At 42.9% G+C, this 22,501-nt stretch overlaps 1 protein-coding gene across 1 annotated transcript in view; it reads left to right on the forward strand.

Moving 5' to 3' along the window:
* The window catches only part of LOC107111006 (neurexin-1), a 736,478-nt gene that overhangs the window by 481,941 nt on the left and 232,036 nt on the right, over positions 1-22,501 (forward strand). Inside the window, exons 6-7 of the mRNA XM_015411887.1 lie at positions 211-234; positions 1,276-1,437. Coding sequence (XP_015267373.1) covers positions 211-234; positions 1,276-1,437 — 186 coding nt within the window. The remainder of the gene's footprint in view (positions 1-210; positions 235-1,275; positions 1,438-22,501) is intronic.

Here is a 22,501-nt window from a genome sequence, read left to right on the forward strand (position 1 = left end):
TTTTTCTTGTAAAATTATTTTGCCCTTTTTTCTGTGTTACTAACATGCTTAATAACTAACATGTCATTCATGGAATGTTTCATTCTACTAACCGTTACCTGAACCAAAATAATGTACTAACATTGGTAGTGACCATCATATTTTTTAAGTAAACGATCGTTATTCTGTTCACAAGTTTTTAATTTCCTTTCTCCCCCCTTCTCCACAAAGCACTCAGGCATTGGACACGCTATGGTAAACAAACTACATTGTTCGGTAGATATCATTCTAATTGTTTCTTATTTTGGGTTTGCCGTGTGTTTCCTTTCTTTCTTTTAACTGTAGACATCATTAACAAAAGAGGAACTGCGGTTGGTACTCTTCTGCTTACTTTTTTAACCTCCTCTTCATCCGTTGTTGATCTCCTATTTTTCTTTTTCTTTACCTGTTCCTGTCCAACTCTCTCTCACTCTCTCTCTTTTTTTTAATATTCACATGTAGAGGGGCATCGTTAACATTTTGCATCAAAAGCTGTGGTTAACTAACAAGAGATTAAGCTGGCCTAACTTGCCGCCAGTCTAGCTGGCGTTCTAACCATTCATAATGCATGGCATGTGGGCACGGATGGGAATGCCAGAAATGCCTCATCCACCCATCGTTACTTCATCTCCAGGCCCTTTGGTTCTCTTCATTCCTTTCTCTTCCTTTCTCCTCCTTCTCTGGGACTTGCTTCCCTGCATGCGCACATCAAAGTGTGCTGCTGCCACTTGGGTGTTATTTGCTGGTTTCTCTCTCTGTCTCTCTTTTTTTTCCCCTGCTTTGGCATGGAATTTAGGCTCTTGCATGGACAATCGCTGCTGTATATATATGGTGCAAAGAGTGATGGTGCTGCTGGTAATACGCTTGTGCCTTTTTTCTGTTATCAAGGTGCACGTTTTTTTTATTAGTCAATGACAGACTTTACTGAACTTACTAATATGTAACACCAGCTAAACTAACCTAGGAAGCATTCTACTAACACCATTTTTGTGTCTGCTAAATAACCTTTTGAGTTGCTAATAGGGACTGCTGACACTAGCTCAACAATAAGACAACTCTTTTAACTAGTTAGAGCTCCTAGGGATAGCTGGCTAGAATCCAAGACTAAACCTCAAACAGACATGAAAATGGGCTCCGCCTTAGGTCTCAAAAAAAAAAAAAACCTAAATAAAAAAATAATAAAAACCAGGCATATCCCAGGACAGCAGTATGTAGGTCTGAGTATAGCGTGTCCTTTCCCTGTGCTTTGTTATCTAGGTGACAATATCAGTGGATGGAATTCTGACCACGACGGGCTACACACAGGAAGACTACACCATGTTGGGCTCCGATGACTTTTTCTATGTTGGAGGCAGTCCTAGCACAGCAGACTTGCCAGGGTCGCCAGTCAGTAACAACTTTATGGGCTGTCTGAAAGAGGTAAATACTGTCATCCACCATATATATCATCTCATTATGAATTCTGCAGACTGCCGAAGGTCAAGACCTCATAGCCTCAACTTATCCCTACTTACTGGGTGTGTGGGGGGGGGTACCTTAAATTTCAGTTGTCATCAAAGCAACTTATCTGAAGTCTGAGTTATAAACAATGTTGTGAACTTGTCCAACATTGGTTCTTACTGCCACATCCTTTGCCCATTTCAAAAAATATCATGAGCGACTAATTGTATGACTGTTTACTAAAAGTGCCTTTGATGAATAGATTCTTCTGCCTTTGGGAACTATGCAACAGAAGTGTAAAGACTTGTCACTGTTGTTTTAAACTTTGATTCTTTGAAAAATTTTCATGTTTTTAAGAGCTTTCTAACAAATGTAGTCCTCTCAAGGGATTTGTTTAGAGTATGATGGAAGTTTTGATCACTTTTAAATGATATAAAATGATATATTTTAATGATTACTGGAAACAGAATACTACAGTCATAATATAGATGTGCCACTTGCATTGAATGCTAGTTAAAGTTCAGAATAGCAGTATAGTTTGTCTCTGATAGTGTGAGAGTTGTTTAATGCATAACAGGGGTCATTTCCTGCAGGAGAGCATAGGAGCGGAGCCCGGGGGTGGGCACATACAACAAGACCCGCCCCCTGCTCCCAGCAGCCCCGGGTCACAAGGAGCAAGAAGCAGCCCTCTTTCTTTCCTTCTCTCCTTCTTTCCATTTCCCTCCTTATTTCCTTCTCTCCCTCTTTCCCTCCTTCTTTCCTTCCCTTTCTTTCTCTCCTTCCTTTCTGCACAGATCTGTGCATTCTTTCCCCCCCAGCTAGCAATCGAAAACAGTCCATTGGCACCTTTAAGGCCAAGGTTTATTCAAATACAAGCTCTCCCTCCTCTGTGAGGGCAGATCTGCGCCCCCCCCCCATAGCTAGCAATCCAAAACAGTCCAGTGGAGCCTGAGCAGTGGGTGTTGCCTTCTGACACACTTCTGGTGATGTCAGGGGGTGTGGCATATGCAAATAAGTTATGCTAATGAGTTATACTAATGAGCTCATGAACCTCTTTTTCTACAAAATGACCCCTGATGCATAGACAGAGCTGTCTTCTGACAAGGGTTTACCATCCAATTCCATTGGAAGCTCCATGCATGCAAGCAGTTAACACATGGAGCTACTTCTTCATTCGAATTCCACAATATTTTCATTTCTACCAAGAGTGTACACAATTAGAATGGGACAACGTGTATGATATGATGCATAATTAGTATATGGAAATCATTATCACAGGATATAGTAGTGGTCATTGTAATATTTTGGGGTCTGCAGTTAAAGAATACCAGAATGATGACTGAGGCTTAAAACAAGAACTAAAACAGCAGTCTCCAAGCCTTCTTCTAGAACAAGCTAAGATTATGTGATCTTAGGGCATATCCACAAATTACCAATTAATTATCACTGTAAAATATAAGGGGATGTCTTTAAATTGTAAATTTTGTCCCTATAACCACTAGCCATTTAAAAGTATTAGATTGTTTAGCTAACTAGAACTCCAGTGTTGAGGAGCAGGATACCCTGCATATGAAGTGCTGAAGGCAAACAGCAGAGGGAGGCTGGCCCTACCACGCCCTGTATTATTGAACATCCCAGTGATATCTGGTTGGCCACTACTAGAAACAAAGTGCTGAACTTATGTGGACCCTTGTTATGGTTATTTATTTTTCCCATTTTAAAACACAATAATGAATTACAGTCGTACATCCATTTCTTTAAATCAAAATGTGGCACCCAGCCAAGTAAGGCAGAGGGGTGCCACCATGTTAGAAGAAATCAACTGCTTCTGGCAGCATTAGTAATCAGCTAAAACGTTTTCTATCTGCAGCCAGTCGCACTTGTTAAAACTTTATTGTCTGTTCATCGGAAATACTATATGTTGATTTTGTTCACTGATCATTTTTCCTTGTTGTACCCGGGGGGGGGGGGGGATGTTCAGTCTCATACACAAGTCTATAGTCTTTAATGTACAGTTGACATGATGGTGATCTAAAATTCTACTGTTTCAGTGCAAAAAAAAAGATTAAACATAGTCTTTGAACAAAAGTAAAAGTCTGAGAAAAAAATAAAAAGATTGTGGGCCTTGTGGCTAAAATCCTCTCATTTTTGTATGACAAAGAAAAAAAGAGTAAATGGTCATAATACTGGGTTTGAAGTTAGATCTAATTTCAAATCCTGTGTTTTGCTGTACTGGTTTGTGGCCTTGAGTATGTAGCTATAAACCTCAGTTCTGCACCTGTGAAACAGCAGTAATAGTAGCCCATCTCATAGAGGTGTTGTGAGGAGAAATATAGCAACAGTAGTTACTTGAAAATGAAAATATATACTCAACTGGTAACAAATGCCACTATTTTTTCCAGGGCAGCTGCCCTCATGTACCCCTTTCTCTTACTTTATGGGATTCCAGTGAACCAGGTTGTGTCACACACACCCTTCTCTTTCACAGGAATGTAATGCTATATGTGCACTGTTTATGCAACATTTGTACAATATTTATATGCAGCTAACTTAAAAGCAAATAATTCTACCACATTCAATTAGTATGGCCATGGGGGGGGGGGGAAGACTGCAGTTGTATCCCAAGTTGGGAGAACTTATGAATCAGTATCTAATTCATTTTAATTAGGACTCTGATTTTTAGGTGAATACCACTTGAGAATAACATTTTGGGAGTATGGAATTCAGCTATCTGTTCTATTTATGATCCACCATTTTGATTGCATCCCACCAATCATGTGCTGTGCCCAGACAGATGCTTGAAACCTCCTCTGTTTTGCAGGTGGCAAAAAAGGAGGTTTATCAGGGATTGGTGGATCACTGTATTTGGGGGGGGGGTGAGTTTGAATTGGTGGGTCACAAGTTGTGTATCCCTGTGGGATAACTTACTGCATTTGAAAGACAGATGGATTTTACCTACACATTCCCTTCTGGAGCCTTTTTGCTGCTTTGCCAGCACGTTGGTGCCACATTATGGGAATCTGCATAATAAATACAAGTTTTAAGATGCATGTATGTCAATGACAAAGTAGTCTTAAATTTGAGTTCAGTGGCACCTTTAAGATCAACAAAATTATATTCTGGGTTTAAGCTTTAGTGTGCATGCACAGTTCTTCAGGTACATGGAAACAGAAGTCACCAACCATTACATATACATAGTGGGTGAGGAGGATGTTGCCAGGAAAGGCCAATTAGAGTCAAGATGCATAAGTAACTGAGCAGTAAATAATGCTAAGACTGGATGAAGGCAATTGGTAAGATGTGTGAATAGCAGCAAATTAGCATACAGCATAATAAAAGGAGTTTACAACAGATGCAAGAACTGAATGACATGAGCTTGTGTAGTGAGATAAGGAACCGATATCTCTATTAAGCCCTGGGGGTTCCATTGTCCTGAGTGTTGCCACTGGACTCAAAGTTTGTACTGCTGTTTCCAACCAACACGGCTACTTGAAAGCACCTGAAATCAGTCTTAAAACAACAGTACTTTTCCCAATCATAGTCTGTGTTTATTTTTTATTATTCTACTGTCACAGTTACCTTACGTAAACAGGATGGTTGTATGTGTGCAACTTCTAAGAGCTCTCTGGGAAACAAACAAATAAGAACACAATTCTAAAATGAGGTATTTCATAAGACATTAAAGCATACGCCTTTCTAGTTCCATACCTCCCATGGTCTCTTAATCAGTTTTGGAGCCTGTGAGGATCCCTATTATATTCTCTTCAGTGAGAATATAGTGTAAGAAGATACAAATGATTTATATTCTATTGAGGTTAATTTCATTTCCTTGAGAGATCCATCCCATACAAGCAACACATTATGCAGATAAGGCAGAAGAATTCTCAAGTGAGAGCTAGTTGTAAATAAATATGGAAGTCCATTAGGGGATTGTTCACTGGTGGGACCCACAAGGCAGTTGCTGCCATTGTTTTCTTTCTTGCTCCTGTGTTTTGTTCATAATTATTTCAAGACAAAACGAAATATGGGTGGCAGAATGGGTGAAAGAAGGAAAAAGAATAAGAGGGAGCACAAACTTGCACAGTCAGAATGAAAAATGCGACCCTTATAAACTGGAATTAAAGCTTGGTCAACACTCTAAAATTTGTTAACTATTGTACTAGATTATTTGATTTCAAAGTGTTTTATTAGGAAGACCCACTACCAATATGTAACCATTTTTAATGGGCCACATTTGAGGACACATTAACTAATCTAGAAGGCATAGTCCTCTTGGTCATGAAATACACAGCAATATTCTGATAGTTGTTCCAATAGTAGTATCAGGGGTCATTTGGGGGGGGGACGCGGGGGGACGCCATCCCCCCGGGCGAGGTGCGGGAGGGCGGGGCCTGGAGCTCCCTGCTGGTGCCCGCTGGAGGTCGCCGCTGGCTGTGGGGAGGACACACTTCCAGTGATGTCAGGGGGTGTGGCATATGCTAATGAGTTATGCTAATGAGTCCCCCTAGCTCTTTTTCTACGAAATGACCCCTGAGTAGTATTGTTTCACCAGTGTTTATAACTCAGGATTCTGACAATATCATCAAAAGTTTAACTGATATTCATGCTTCCTGTGTTTAAAATGCTTGCTTTTTTTACTTGAGTTGTATTTAGGTTACTTCAAAGATTTATTCACAATCGAACATGCATGATCTTGACAAAAGGTTTGCACCTGTGCTTTGGAGTATTCAGTGTGGCTGCTGGTCAGGGAAATACAAGTCACACATGCTTGATTACTATGCCCTGGGTCATCATTTGATTTAATAGCAGCCAGGGCTATTTTGGGCCACGAGAACTAAGCACTGATACGAGCAGGGCTATTTTTGGGCAGGAACGCACAGGAACGGAGTTCCAGCTGGCTTCAGAGTGGGCCACGCCCACTACAGCCAAAACCTCTGCATGCCTGGCTACAGAGAGAAGGCCTGGAGAGCGACCCCCCCAGGCGACTCCGAGGTGGGTGGGCAAAGGGGGGGCTGGAAGGATCGGGGAGGCATTTAAATGCCTCCCCATGCCTTTCCCGGCCTGTCCAAGGGCCAGCTTGCCCAGGCTCCCCGCAGCCTTCCCTTCTAGGGGGGCCTTGCCCGAGCAAGCCAAGGGAAGGCATGGGCTGTGGCCTGATATGCTAATGAGCTTCTGCTGTTGGGTGTGGCCTGTTATGCTATCCTGCTGGGCTTTTTCTACAAAAAAAAGCCCTGATAGCAACTAAATTAGTTTGTAGGTGCTGCTTGTTACATTTGGTGGCATCCATCAGCCAGTGGAATTCCCTCTTCTTCTCTTCCCTTGGCCTTCCTGGGTTTTTTTTTAAGTTCTGCATTTTCTCATCTCCTTCATTCTCTTTTATCAGTACCCCAGTAATGACGGGTATGAAGGATTTCCTTTCATAAATATTTATCCTGTAAACCTTGGTCAGTTTCACTTTTAGTATGATCGCAAGGACTTGCAGGAGGCATCTCATTTCCCCCTCCCTCACTATTTCCTCTTTCAACCCTTTCCTGAAAGCCCCATAGCCTTTCTGCATTTCCTGCTTCCTTCTCTCCTTCTAGGGTTGCCAAACTGGAGATCTCTTTGAATCACAGTGGATCTCCTAACTACAGAGATCAGTTCTCCTTTGGGTTGCCAACTCCAAATCGGGAAACTCCTGGAGATTTGGGGGTGGATCCTTGGAAGGGCGAGGTTTGGGGAGGGAAGCGATGTTAGCAGAATATGATGCCATACAATCTACTCTCCAAAACAGCCTTTTTCTCCAGGGGAACAGACCTCTGTCACCAGGAGAGCAGTTGTAATTCCAAGTGGTCTCCAGCCCTTACCTGGAGGTTGGCAAGCCTAGGAAGAAATGGCTGCTTTGGAGGGTGGAGTCTATGGCATTATACCCCTCTGAGGTCCCTCCTCTCCTCAAACCCCACCCTTCTCAGGCACCAACACCTTACTCTCAAGGAATTTCCTAATCTGGAGTTGGCAACTCTTTCTCCTTCCACCCCAACAGCCAACCTACCTTTATCTGCCCCTCTGTCTTAAACTGTCCTTCCCCCCGACAGCCTCTGCCTAGGAAAACTATGGCCCAGTTGTGTGGTGCCAACCACTAGGCCAGGCCCAGCTGCATGGTAGGGAACTCTCAAGGATTTTTTTTTGGGGGGTGTGCCTCACTTCCCCCTGTATCCCCCCTCCCCAGACTATTTCCTCTTTCTCTCCTCATGGCATATCCTCTCCCCTTTGCCTGCCTCATTCTCTCCTTCTCAGCCATTCAGCAACCTCCCTTTTACTATGCTCCTGCAGAGTGCATGGGGTTGGACTAGATGACCTGCAAGGTCCCTTTCAACTCTAACATTCTATGATTCTATTATTTGCCTCCCATATTCAGCTATATTTATTATTTATTTACTTCATGTATACCCCACTTTATCCACAGTGGGGACCAAAGCAGTTCACATTATTCTCCTCTCCTCCTTTTTATCCGCACAACAACCCAGTGGGGTAATTTTGTCTGAAAGTATGTGACTGATCCGAACTCACCCAGTGACCTTCCACAGCACAACAGAGATTCAAACCTGGGTCTCCCAGACACTATTCTGAAGCTCTAACTGCTACGCCACACTGGCTTTCACAGGGTGGCTGCTGTTGAACACTCGGAAGCAGCCAGACCTAGCTGAGTCATGCAAGTTGGGTGTCATCAAGTCAGAGGTTGCTGCCAGGCCTAGGATTGCCAACCTCCAGGTGGGACCTGGAGATCTCCCAGAATTACAGCTCAACTCCAGACTACAGTCCCCCTGGAGAAAATGGCTGGTTTGGAAGGAGGACTCTATGGCATTATATCCAGCTGAGGCTTCTCCCCTCCCCAAACCTTGCCCTTCTCAGACTCCACCCCCAAATCTCCAGGATCTTCCCAATAGGGAACTGGCAACCCTAGTCAGGCCTGACTGTAATGAGTCCTCCCTCAAAGGGCAAGATAGGCCTGGAAAGGGCCCTGCCTCCTCCCCCTGCTTTTACTCAGAAAAACCTAGCTTGGAATACTGTGGCTGCAGTCACACACACTAAATAATTCAGTTTCAATCGACTGTCATTGCACTTTCCAAGTGGATTTTACTGTGTGAACTGGCGAAATCCAATTGGAAAGTGCACTGAAAGTGGATTATTTAGCATGTGTGACTGCAGCCTGTGGTTGCCTAGCAATAGCCACTGAGGGAATCCATTGTTTAAAGGCTACATGCACTTCTTTTATCATTTAAAAAACTCTGTAATGATTTTTTTTTGTAGATTTCACATTTTTCTGCAAATCTGGGCCCCTTTTCAAATTTATAGAAATACCTGTCTTGCCCATTCACAGCTTCAATCACCAGATTTGAGAATCCAAAGACTGGCTGACTTCACTATTAGAATAAAAGATTCTTAGTTTGAAGGAGTGCAGCTCCAACTCAGCAACCTGAAATGAAACTGACCCAGAGTTTTTTGGCTGTGGAAATATCATCCCTAACTGACAAACAATCTGCTTGACAAACATTTTCCTTTGGGTAGAAAATTGTTTTGGGAAGGGGACAGCCAGACAATGCATACCAGTTCAATTCCAGTTTCCGGGTGGTAGCCATGTTGATCTGCAGTCGTAGAAAAGCAAGATTCGAGTCCAGTAGCACCTTAGAGATCAATAAGATTTCCAAGTTGGAAGTTTTCAAAAGTTACCTTTTTCATAGGATCTGTTGCATGTGTAAAGTGCCATCAAGTTGCAGGCACATTAGGATGTCCTCTGTGCAGTGACCCGGGGTTTCCTTAATGGTCTCCCATCCAAATACCAACCAGGGCCAACCCTACTTAGCTTCTGAGATCTCAAAAGATCAGGCTAGCCTGGGCCATCCAGCTTTATATATAAGGAGAGATGTTGAAAGTGAGAAAGCCTGCCTCAGTATTGTATCCTTTCCTTCTGCTGTTCCCAAAGTTCCTCAGTATAGAGTTTAAGCATGTGTGTTCTATGGCTTGTTGCCGTAATAAATGCCTGACTGACTGACTGACTACTATAGAGTCCTATTTGGCCCACAAATATAAGCTTTGCTAGTAGACCATGGTCTTTCTGAAGTCTGAAGTACAGAAGATTCCTTGAGATTAGGATCTATTTTCACCCCGGAGTTATAACAAAATTCTACCCTTTGACTACGTCTTTTTGCTTTCTATTAGTGCAATCATTGGGGAAAACAGGGATGCTTAATGAACAGCATTAGAAGCCTTTGATTAGCTATTCTAAGGGAATACCTTTAAAGTAAATTTTTAACAAGATAAAACTGATAGAACTGAAATCCTGTTAAAATTATTCTCACCTCCTTCATTCTCTTCCATCAATTTCCCAATGACAAGGGGATGAAAGAGTTCATCTCATAAATATTTATCTTGAACTTAACTAATACTTCTGTCAACTGGTTCTTTCTGTACAATACATCCAGTTTAGCAGTGTTTCAAAGAGTCAGATCTATAAAATGTATTTTTAAGTAGATCCTTACATCATCTACTCTGTAATATCAAAAATTCTATTCCAAGAGTATGAATTCAATAGGATCTATTTAACATTCCATAGAAAGATTAATCCATCATCATGTAAAAATATTTATCTTCTAAATTTAATCTTCTGGTGTAGAGTCATTTCTCTCTCTCTTTCTTTACCCCCTTTCTGAGTATATGTTGGACTTGGTTTCCTTTTGTCCCAGAAATTGCTGCTGTTTCCTCTTCAATAACACCACTCTCTTCCATCAGTTCTTTTGAACTCCTCAGAATACTCAAGACCCTCTTGGCTTTCTTTCTCTACCTCTCCAAATGAAAATACATCAGTTTATTTGATATCCCTGTCCTTGTGAACAGGGGTCGCATCTAGAAATAATATGACCAATGAGACAATTTTCCAGTACTGTCTTATCTGAAATGACAGATAATCTTCTTTTGCTTGTTGTTAAAAAGAGAGAAGGAGAGAGTGGGTGGAGAGGGAGAGACACCATTTATTTTTAAAAAGAAAAGAATTCCAGAGTAAAAAATTCCATCATTCTGAAACTTGGCAACTTCATTTCATAAAAGTTGAACTACCCTTTCCAATAACTTGAAATTTAAATTTTTAAAGATCACATCTCTGCTGTGTTTGCATTTGAAAAAGTCAGGAATGCATTATTCATTCTTCTCCTAGTTGGGTTCACTCTACAATGTGTGATGATTAAAGATTTAGTGGTGTGGGAGTGATATATCAGAGAGCGCCTTCATTCCACCTCATGTTGGCTGGAGTGACTCATCAGAAGGTCAGAAAAACATATCTCTTTGCTTCACTACCATAACTGGGTAGTGACCCCTGGCTAAAAGTGACATTACTGTGTCACCAGCAATGCTGGCCTGGGTCTAGTTTTCCTACTGATAAGTCCCCCATCCCCTCCCCACCCTCTGCCTGGCGGGGAGGGTGGGGGAAAAGTGAAATAAATAAATAAATAAATAGATTATGTTATGGACATAATCCAAATTGGGCCTATGCATGCCTGGAATTAAACTCCCAGTACAGAATTAGCAATACACATTTCATTGCACACACCTGAGGAAGACCTGGCATGTAAGTAGGCTCTAAAGCATCACAGGACAGGGTGGCTATATTTTTTTCCATGGGGAACATGCTGGTTCAGTGTTTGCTACACAGCTGTAAACTGGCTGTTGGCTTCCTCTGGCCATCTTCTTAGCTGCATTGACGAAATGTATATGATATCAGTGTTTGAACAATGTTTTACAAGATGTTGTACAGTGTTTTACAAGGTGTGAAGTGTTGGACAGTTTTTTACAAGATGTGTCTTCCAAACAAATGCCATTTGCAGTTTTTTATCAGATTGCTGAAGTTGTGCTATTTAAATATTTCTTTACGTACACAGTTTATATCCTGCATGTACATGTACCTGAGGGGGTTTCCAAAAGTCCATTAAAGCGATCGTTAAAGAATTTCTAAATTGTAAAGCAATCCATTAAAAGACCACCAATATACCAGCCATAAAATCATCAGTAGAACAGCAGATTTTTATCATAACCTTTTACTGGTGGCCAAGTTGGAGGATTCTGTATTTCAGATGTACATTCTGGCACAGGTTCTCAGAAATAATCTGTCCTTTGGTCAGCTGAAACAAACACATTCTGTTACCCTTCAGGAGCACTCAGTCTCATATGTCTGGTACTTTGAAAGGAAAAGAGTTGGCAACCTTACCATGAAATCATTAAACACAGAATCAGTTTCCCCATTTGAACTAATGAGCCTCCAAAGCATGGAAGAAGTCAGTAGGAGCCCTGAGAGTTTGCCCCAGATAAGTGGAATCAGGTGGTAAAGGTAAAGGTTTCCCTTGCTCGAAAGCTAGTCGAATCCGACTCTAGGGGGTGGTGTTCATCTCTGTTTCCAAGCCAAAGAGCCAGCGTTGTCTGAAGACATTTCCGTGGTCATGTGGCCGGTATGATTAAACGCTGAGGCGCACGGAATGCTGTTACCTTCCCACCAAAGTGGTACCTATTTATCTACCTGCAATTTCATGCTTTCAAACTGCTAGGTTGGCAGGAGCTGGGGCCAGAGATGGGAGCTCACTCCATCATGCGGTACTAGGGTCTCAAACTGCTGAACTACAGACCTTCCAGTCTCCAGCTCAGCGTCTTAACCTCTGACCTCCCCTATAAATCAGCAAGTGAGTTGGATGTCTGTGTCAGCATTGTAAAGGATAGGATAAGCCCCAAAATGCCACAGCAGCCATATTAACTCTTCCATTTGCAAATTAAAGTTCAGAACCTGCAGCACAATAGAGGCTAAATATACAGAAGAAAGGTATACTAACATAAAGCAGAATGATATTATTGTTGAGGCTACTCAAGGGTATCTCAGGATTTATATTTGAGCTTCATATTCAGGAGTTTGAGAATGCTGTCATGGTCTTGTCCTAGGTATTTGAGAAATCAGATGCTAAGCAGAATGGTATATGCATAAAAGACGTGACTCTTCCCCTTTTAAAGATGACTGTCCATTGGATCAGCTGACCTTGAGAATTAGGTACCAATATTACCTTTCAGTTTTTAGAACTATTTCCTCTGCTGCCATGCCTTTCTTCAGTGAATGCATCCTTGGCTGCACATTGTTGTCTGGAAAGAATAGGCTGATTGGGGTGGGCATGGGGCTGGTGGGCGGAAGGTACTGCCTTGGGGTGGACAGTTAGACTAGATCGTTCTTCTGCAGACTCTAGTTCTGGCTTTTGGCATCCCTGATTGTGATGTTGGTTATTTGGGATAAGAAGACAGTGCCCCCATCAGGTCATTTTGTTTAGTGCATGGCAGGAATTTTAGCATTAGAACAAGAAATCGAGACCAAAATATCTATCTTTTGTCAAGGGCACCACTGCAGATTTCAGTAGAGGTGAGAAGATTTCAGTGATTAAGTAAATATCTGCAGTGTTATCAACACAGAAAAACAGTTTTTTTAAATAACAGAACTGAATCTGTGTCATTTGCATGTTTTTTACATAGGCCGCTTTAATTGTTTATGTCAGTAGTCAGCCCCAATCTAACTCATCACATTTTAAAGGTATTGATGTATCACTGACTACACCATACTAAGGACTGCCAAGCAATAAAGTGCAGATAGATGGCATCCAAGCAAAGAGGTGGACTCTGATGTGCATCCATTTTGATTGTTTGTTTACTTCATTTCTAGTCCACCTTTCACTGAAACTCAAGGTGGATTACATTTTTAAAGGGAATATCACAGAACAGTATACTGTATACAGTATACTGTAAACAGAGAAGTAAAATACATAATGCACTAAAACTGGATTACAAAATTAGGAAAAAATGCAATAAAACAGTGAACTATATACAATAAACAATGCATAAACTGGATTACAGATTAAAAGAAAAAGCAGTAAAATGCAGTTTTCCCCCTTACAACCCTCGATGTGTGTGTGTGTGTGTGTGTAAAATGCTGTCAAGTCACAAAAGACTTATGGTGACCCCAGCAAGGGGCTTTCAAGGCAAGTGATAAGCAGAGGTGGCTTGCCATTGCTTTCCTTTTCAGAGTCTTCCTGGGTGGCCTCCCTTCCAAGAACAGTCCCTGCTTAGCTTCCAAGACTTGACAAAATGGGGCTGTACAATGCTGCCTTCCCCTCCCCCCTACAACCCTTCTTCCTTCATAAAAATGTCCTCCTGAAAATGTTTAGCAAATCTAGCAAATGGCACACATGAGGACTGTACTTATGCACATGGTTCTGATCAAACCGATTGGCATGAGAGTGTGTAGAACCAGTGAATAGACCATTACACAGACAGTTGGAAACAAAGTGAACAAGGATGGGAGTGTTCTGCCCTCCCAAAACTATACATGTGACTTTGGTTTCCAAAGGAAAAAATACCATTGGCTGAAAAACTATAATATATTTTTTTTTCTAAACGCGAAAGTAGAAACTTGCCAATGAACCAGTATGCTCATTAAGAGCATAAATTTATGGGTTGGATTCAGCCAGCATTTTCACAAATTGTCCAATTCCCTTCCTTATTACAGCCAACATCACATCTTTTTGTTACATTTATTCTCTGCTCTTATGGCTACAGTCTTGAGCAATAACAGTTCAACAACATAGCAGCAGTAAGGAATGATAAGTTAATGGCAGTAAATAGTAGTAACAGCAGCAGTAATAATGATAATAGTAATAACAATACATAAACCTATAACAGCTAACCCTAACCCCGCTTTTCTCAAGCACTGAGGAGTCTCAAACTGGCTTACAGTCGCCTTCCCTTCCTCTCCCCACAACAGGCACCTTGTGAGGTTGGTGAGGCTGAGAGAACTGTGACTGGCTCGAGGTCACCCAGTAGGCTTCATGTGGAGGAATAGGGAATCAAACCCGGTTCTACAGATTAGAGTCTACCTCTCTTTCTATAACAAACCCATTCCTTGATCCAGGCCAATGTTTTAGACTATCCTGAACTGACCACATGCTAATCCACTCCAGCATATACTGAAGACTAGAAGCAGCCAACACAGCTGCTTTGGGCACAAAAAAACCGTTGAAAAGGATGTTACACAAAAGGGACTGGTTAGGGTCTGTTGGCCAGTAGCAGCAAAAGTGCTCCTCAAATCTTGAACATGTTTTGACTAACATATTTCTGTCATGGCTTAACTTGGAAACATACTATCTATTAGGCTGACCAAGTCTCCCACTATAGCATCTCAGTCTTGCTGCCACTACTTGGTAGAGCAGCAGGAGGAAATGGAGGGAGAATAGGCATTGTAGTGATGTTATGCTGCCACTTCTGGTGGGATACCAGAAGTGACATCATTGTGCCAATGCTATGCTGTCACTTCTGGGTGGGTGCTAGAAGGGATATAATGGCATCAGTATGATGCTTTATTAGCATGTCCCTACCCCACTAAACCTCCCACCGGTTAACAGTGTTGGGCCGGTAACCTTATTATACATCCAGTACATTTTTGTCCCACCCATTACATAGGCTTTACTATAGTGAGGTCACCAGTTAGAGTGGAAGGTAGATGAAGAGGTTTGGAAAAGGTATCGAAGATGGAGACCAGTCTCTGCATCTGTTCAGATAAATGGGAAAGAGCAAGGGGAATGAAAAATGAAGAATAGTGTAGGACAGAGAAAGTTGTTCTCTTGGGCTTGTCTTCCCTATTCTGTCAGCAATGAAGAAGTCTCAGTACTATAGTTTTGTTCCTTGATCATCAGAAGACTAGGGCCCATTCTGCATCTAACATTTGTTCCGTTGTTTTACCAAACCCACACTGGGACAGAAAAAGATGCAGCTCAAAACCACATTCAAATACCCTGGGCCAATGCCATACTGACTGCAAAGTCACCCCTGAATGTCCATGAAACGGCCATAAATCTGTGTAGATGGTACGATAAAACTGAGAGATCAAACAAAGTGAAAGCAGGCATGCCATCTGGACACTGCCATAAAATCCGACAATCAATCAAAGTAAAAGTGGCATGCAATGCAGATGGGAATTTCTGTTCCAACGTAAAACAGCGGAGCGAATGCTAGATGCAGTATGGGCCTAGGTGTAAGCTGCTCTTAGAGCTGCCAGTGAGGGGAAGGGATTCCCTACCCCCAGCTCCCATTGCCCACTGCCAACTCTGTGCAGTCGTGGGAGTTTTTTTTTTTTAACTGCAGTGCTAGAGGTTCTTATTGGAAATGACATAGGTAGCTCTAGGAATCGCTGGAAACTCTACAGTTAAAAAACACAAAAGTTCTGGCAATTCCTAGAGCTACCCTTTGTTCCTAGAAATTGCCAGAAATGTTGTTGTTTTTATAATTGAGTTTCCAGGGATTCCTAAAGCTACCTCTGTCGCTTCCAGTTTTTTACTGGAAGTTTTTTTACCAGAAGTGACATGATGTGTCAGCCAGTGTCATGACCCCCAGTGGCCTCGGCACAACCCTCTTGCTGGTTGCTAGGCACAGCGTGGCAACCTGAAGTACAGTCCAGACATGAATTTCCTAGCCAATCTGCTTTGTTTCAGAGAACTAAGCCACTGTTAGTCCTGATTTGGGGCTATTCCACCTCATGTACTCTCTCTCCTTATGTATAATTGTGTTTTGGGGTGGCACTTCGTGAACATTCCACACACTCCTAAATCAGTTGGCTCCATGATGTATCACTCAGAAGCTGTCCCTATCCACTGGCTGCATTGCCTGAGTCTCACCTCCAATATTCTAAACAGTTTGCTGTTCCTCTCCCTTCAATAGCCAGTTGGAACACAGAGGTCATTTGCATATGTAGCTTGATTGGCCTTTGCCTCTAACATTCTAAACAGTTTGCTGTTGCTGTTGAGAGTCATTGAATGTGTCCTGAGGTAAAATACATATCCCAATCTTCCCTTAAACAGTCACTGGAGTTGTCAGAATACATATCCCAATCTTCCCTTAAACAGTCATTGGAGTTGCCAATCTCCCTGTGGGGCCTGGAGATCCCCCCAAAATCACCGTGTTCCCCAGCCACAGCACATCATTTCCCCTACAGAAAATTTCCCAGCTATTACAATGGCTGCTTTGGACAGTGGACTCTATGGAATTATACCCTGCTGAGGTCCCTCCGCACACCAAACCCTGCCATCCCCAGGCTCTACTCCTCAAATCTACAGGTCTGGCCCTCCCTTTAGTATTGCCAGCCTCCAGGCAGCACCTGGAGATCTCCAAGATCGGTTCTCCTGGAGAAAATGGCTGCTTTGGGCAATGAACTCTATGGAATTATACCCTGCTGAGGTCCCTCCGCACCCCAAACCCTGCCCTCCCCAGGCTCTACCCCTCAAATCTACAGGTATTTCCCAACCCAGAGTTGGCAATCCTGTAACTGGCTATGGAACCGCTTTCCAGACCCTTGGAACCCAGAAGACATGGCATAGGAGGAGGTGCTTTTCTACCTTAGCTGCTACTGCAGAGCCCCAAATCAACATAAGTCAGGAGTGGAGGGAACCATTCCTGTTACCATGAGGCTGTCCTCCCATACTACCCACTTGGGGCAGCAAAATGACTTGAGATAGCCCTGTCTTATAGCTAAGCAGAAGGAAATAAGCATGGCTTGCCTCCCTCTATTTTCCCCTTCCCTCTGCCGTTCCACCAGCCACAACCGAGACACTCACCTGGAGCTTTCTTCTAGAGTTCGTTGTATTTCTTCCCACAACGGGCCTTACTCCTAGATAAAAATAATACCCTTCTTGAATGTACTTGATGTGTCTAGGGGTTCCTCTGCCCTTCCCATGTGGTGTACACACTCCTCACACATATGGCACAGGCTCTGAAGCTCAGTCTCTAAAGCTGAGATACCTTGATGATCTGTCAGATCACAGTAGGGTTACCAACTGGCCTGCATGGAATTGAAAAAAAAGTATCCTGTTCCTTTAATAGAAGCATAATGTGTGGAAATGGGAAACTGAACTTTTTCATGCCCTGAAGATAAATAACATTCCATTAAGCCTCTGTTAGAGAGACAAGACAATTTTCTGTAGGCTGGTTGACAACTCTAAGTTACAGGGCTCTGAACCTATAAGGATTAAGAAATCTCAGTGGCTGTTCAAGACCATTGGGTCAAATGAACAGTAATAGAAAAGAAAGAAGGGGGGGAGAGAAAGGATTAAGAAATAGGTAGTGATGTTGTCGTATACTGGAAAAAAATATCAGCAGCAAACGTAATGTCTTTCTTATTATTTTATTTTATTTTATTATTTGGATTTGTATTCCGCCCTCCCCACAAGCAGGCTCAGAGCAGATCACATCATAAATAGATAAAAACATTCACTAATGTAGCAATATTTAAAATGACTAGGCAATACAATTTAAAACAGTTGTGTATATACACAGAGTCAGTTGAAGTGGTTGGGTGTAGCGATCTTCTTAATCTGGAACAAATAATGACGACAGACTTCAGTGAGGGAGACTGACTACATTGGATGCCCTCTGCCTCAACCAAAGGACCAACCAAGTTTTTTCCAGATTAGTAGCCAAAATTTTGAGTTCCTCAGAGTTCTTTATCAGGCTGGATTTCATACAACAGGAAGGGAGGGAGGGAGGGAGGGAGGGAGGGAGGAGTGTGACTGAAAACCTCAGAGTCTGTAACCTTCTTGAAGTACAGACTTAGAGGAGTTTTATTTGTTGTTTCCTCCCTTTTTTATTTTGGACCTTTTAGATGCTGCATTCTGATCATAAAAGGCTTTCAAAGCAGTTCAGAACCTAACATTAATAATAAAAAAATAAAAAAACCAAAACCTAAAGCCAATATCAAATTTAAAATAAACACCAATAAAAGATCTTGAGGCAGCTTGTATAGGCTCTGGCTTATTTGCTTTTTAATTATATGTCTTAATTACTTTATAAATTATATGTTTTAATTCTTATAATGACTATTTTTGGATCCTAACTGAGTTGGGCAAGAGGTGGGTATAGGGTTGCCAGGCCACAGCCAGCAAGCCATGACAGAAATTCAGGAGGAGATCCAGCGCTGATCCATATTTGTCTCAGATACCTGTGTGGTCTAATGCTATTTGCACTATCAGTCAAATGGAGGTCAGCTCCCAGGCAATATTCAGAGTTCAGAAGTGTGTGTTTGTGTGCTCCTATTATAAGGAAGAGGTTTGGTAGTGGCTCACATATATAAGATTACAGGTTATAGACTTACTTTCTCTCTGGAGTTGTTACCTTTAAACTATTGGAAAGATTCTCCTAATGTACTAGCTAGGAAGTATTTAATCTTGAGTCTGTTAGTAACAACCAGTCTGGTGTAGTGGTTAGGAGTGCAGAATCTAATCTAGGGAGAATTGGGTTTGATTAACCACTCCTCCATATGCATCCAGCTGGGTGACCTTGTGTCAGTCACAGTTCTCTCAGAGCTGTTCTCTCAATAACAGTTCTCTCTGAACTCTCTCAGCCCCACCTACCTCACAGGGTGTCTGTTGTGGGAAGAGGATGGGATAGGAGATTGTAAAATGCTCTGAAACTACGACTGAAGGGGGATATAAATCTAGTCCCCCCCCCTCCTGTTATTGCAGCCAAATGGAAGGGGAAATGGCACCTTCTCTTTCCTTATGGCATGAAAAGATATGGGAATATTTTATTATCAAGAAAATAACAGTTTGAAGCATACAAACTCTGATGCTTATTATACCTCATTCATTGAGAATTGGTTCCTGGTACTAGAATATATGATTCATTACAATATACTCCTGAAGGACTATAATGATTTTTGGATATTTTAAATATTACGTTATAAATAGTCTCTCTTTTAGATTTCACATATTGGAAGTTGTTATGTTACTGTTGAGTCGTTATAGTTATAAGTGGTTTTCAATCTGTAATGGATTCACACATGTTTCTTTGTCAATTGTTATGAAAAACGTTATAAAAACAAAGTAAAAAAAAAAAGAAAGGGTTCTTTTTCAGTCCCTTCCAGCCCTGTGTTGTCATACTTATGCTCTGTAATTTAAAAGAGTCTGGTTCTATTTAATTTAAAATTTCTTTAGGTGTGTAGCCATGTTGGTCTGAAGCAAAAGAACAAAGTTTGAGTCCAGTGGCACCTTTATGACCAACAAGGTTTCCTTCTGGGTATAAGCTTTTGTGTACATGCATACTTCATCAGATTGATGCACATGAAGGCTTATACCCAGAATTAAACCTTGGCCCTGTTCACACTAGACGGTTTGGGCCGGGAGAGGGACGGATCGGGGCCGCAGCAAACGGGCGCGATCCTACAGCAACATCTGGGAATCGTGCTGTGCTCATTCCCAGCCCGTTCCCAATCCGCCCCTCCTGGCCAAAACCCACAGCAAAAAAGAACTACCTACCTAGGTGGTTCTTTCCGAAGGGCCGCATCACTGCCGGCTGTGGGATTGCCGGCGCGTCCCCGGTCGTACTGCTCATGCTCGAGCATGCACAGTTCGGCAGCCTCTCCCTCCCACTCGTCTCTTCCTCCCCGGCATCTGATTGTGCCGGGGAACAACGGCGCCGCGGCTCAGGGGATCGTGGGATCCCGCCGCGGCGTCTCTTTTTTGGTGCGGCTTTTAGAAGCCGCACTTTGCCCAGTGTTTTCCCTGCTGTGTGGCAGGGGCCCTTGTTGATCTTAAAGGTGCCACTGGACTCAAATTTTGTTCTTAAAATTTCTTTATTTTCTTTTTTAAGGAAAACTGGTACACAAGCAATTTCCTTGCTTTATTGATATGTACTTATTTTATTGCTATCACAAAATCCCTATAAGAAACTAGAGGTGAAATATGTGGTGTGTGTCCCATCTACTTTTCTCTTCTGGCTTAATCATTTAGGAATACTAAAACTTTTTTTTTAATGCCTATTTACCATTCTACAATTTTGAAACAAATATTTTATGGGAGAAGAAGCAAGCACCCGGGCAGTGTAGTTCTACAGAAATATTTGTTTGGGGCCCTGACAATCAGCTGTGAGCATAGGTGTGTGTGTTTGTGGAGGGAGGAACAGTCTTTTCTCACTCCTTCTTCCACCCAAATCCAATCCAGTAATTCCTTCTTTTTCTGTCAAGTCACAGGTGATTTATGGTAAACCATTGGGTTTTCAAGGCAAGAGATGTTCAGAGGTGGTTTGCCATTGATTTCCTCTGGACTTCTCTGGTGCCTCCCATCCAAATACTAAGGGGCAGGGCTCTAGTCGGGGGGGAGCTCTCAGGTACGGAGCTCCGGAAGAGAACCTCTAGGGGGCGGGGCGGTCACGTGGTGAAGCCCCGCCCCCTTCTTTACCCCGCCCTCTGCTTCGATCCTCATTCCGTTTGGGAATGAGGATGAAGCAGGAGGGTAAGTAGCCGGGCCTTCTGACACACTTCCGGTGATGTCAGGGGGTGTGGCCTTCTGTCACTTCCGGTGATGTCAGGGGGCGTGGCATATGCAAATAAGTTATGCTAATGAGTTATGCTAATGAGCTCCGGCAGCTCTTTTTCTACAACAAGACCCCTGCTAAGGGGCAAGGTTGCCAGGTCCCTCCTGGCAACCAGTGTGTGTGTGGGGGGAATGCAGGGGACTTACCAGCAGGCCCTTGGCTAACAACTTTTTGCTAGGGGGGGCCATGTTTTTCTTAGGGGGCCCACTACCAATGTTCCCTCTAAGCTGTGGAGTTTTGTGAGCAAAACTTCTACTTTGAGCTACTGCCATTAAAGTTGTGAGAGAGCAATTTGGCTGCCGCATAAATTGGTTTGCTCTGGAGCCATCCTTCCTGAGCTAAGACAAAAATCTGCGAGCTGGAAGTTAAAAAACTGTGAGCTAGCTCACATTAATTTAGCTTAGAGGAAACACTGCCCACCACTATATGTTTTTCCGGAGATGGGACATTGTCAGCCTCTGTGGTTGCAGAACACAAGTAAGGCAGGAGAATGCCGACTCGCACGTAGCGGTGGAGGCTCCAAAAGTCACAGCAGCTGCAAGGACTTTGTATACACTGGGGAATGCACCTTTATAGGAAAATAGCACAGCAAGAGCATTGTGGATGCTGTTCTCTTTTTTCAGTTGTGGATTTGTTAGTGCTATGTTCCTTGTTAGTTCACAATGTGGGTTTTGTGTCTGTGTGTGTGTTTAGTAGCCCGCCTGTCATAAATACCTGCATTAATCATGCATGGACTTAAAGAGGGACCTATGAAAAACTCCCTGACAATAAGAAGAAACATATTTTCTCCACCCCACTCAACACTTCCTTGACACATCCTTCCTAGTTGCTCTGTGCAAAAAAGGCTAGCGTTTAGCCTTGCACAGATGGAGAAACTGAGGCCGAGAGAGAGGCAGCTCCTTGACCTCGCAGACCCGCGGCTGAACTTTCCACTTTAACTTGGGTCCCTTCACTCTGCCAGGGCTGGGTTGTTCCCTCAGTTGCCCTGATAGAATCTCCTTTGTAAACGCCCCCCCCCGCCGCCTGTTAGCCAAAAAGGGGCTCTTCCCTTGCAGAGAAGACAATGGCATCTCTCACCTTTCCAGTTTCTTAAAAGCCAAAGCTGGAAGGCCAGAGACCTCCCCCTCGCCCCTCACCCAACAAAGAAAAAGCATCCCACTTTGGTGCTTCAGGAAAGCCAGAAGGAACCCCCCAACCCAAACAGAAGTCTGAAGGAGCTTTTTTTACCCTTTCCAAATGTATAAGCCCCCCCCCCCTTGCCACCGGCTTTTCTAAGTAGCCATTTCATATTGGAAAGAAAGCCCAGCTAGGTAACACTCCAAGAGGAAATTCATCCCACCCCCCTTACTGTCTCCTGGAAATCTTTGAGAGGACATTTGTTTGAGCTGCCAGCTTAAATCCTCTGCTCACATATCAGGCCAGTGCATTTTGGGAGGGGGCAGCAGCAGTCAGAAGGCCCCCCCACCCACCAGCATCACTCTGGCCTGCTGCACATACACGCACTCCCTCCCCCCCAAGACAGTCCTTTTGCCCTGGGAAATCATTAAGCCCTTTTGCAGATCAGTAACTAAAGTCCAATATATATATATACACTGGGTTGGGGGGGGGGGCTTGTTTCTCACTTTCAAGAAAC

The sequence above is a fragment of the Gekko japonicus genome, unplaced genomic scaffold (genome assembly GCF_001447785.1).
Source record: "Gekko japonicus isolate JY-2015 unplaced genomic scaffold, Gekko_japonicus_V1.1 scaffold447, whole genome shotgun sequence".
NCBI classification, from domain to species: Eukaryota; Metazoa; Chordata; class Lepidosauria; order Squamata; family Gekkonidae; genus Gekko; species Gekko japonicus.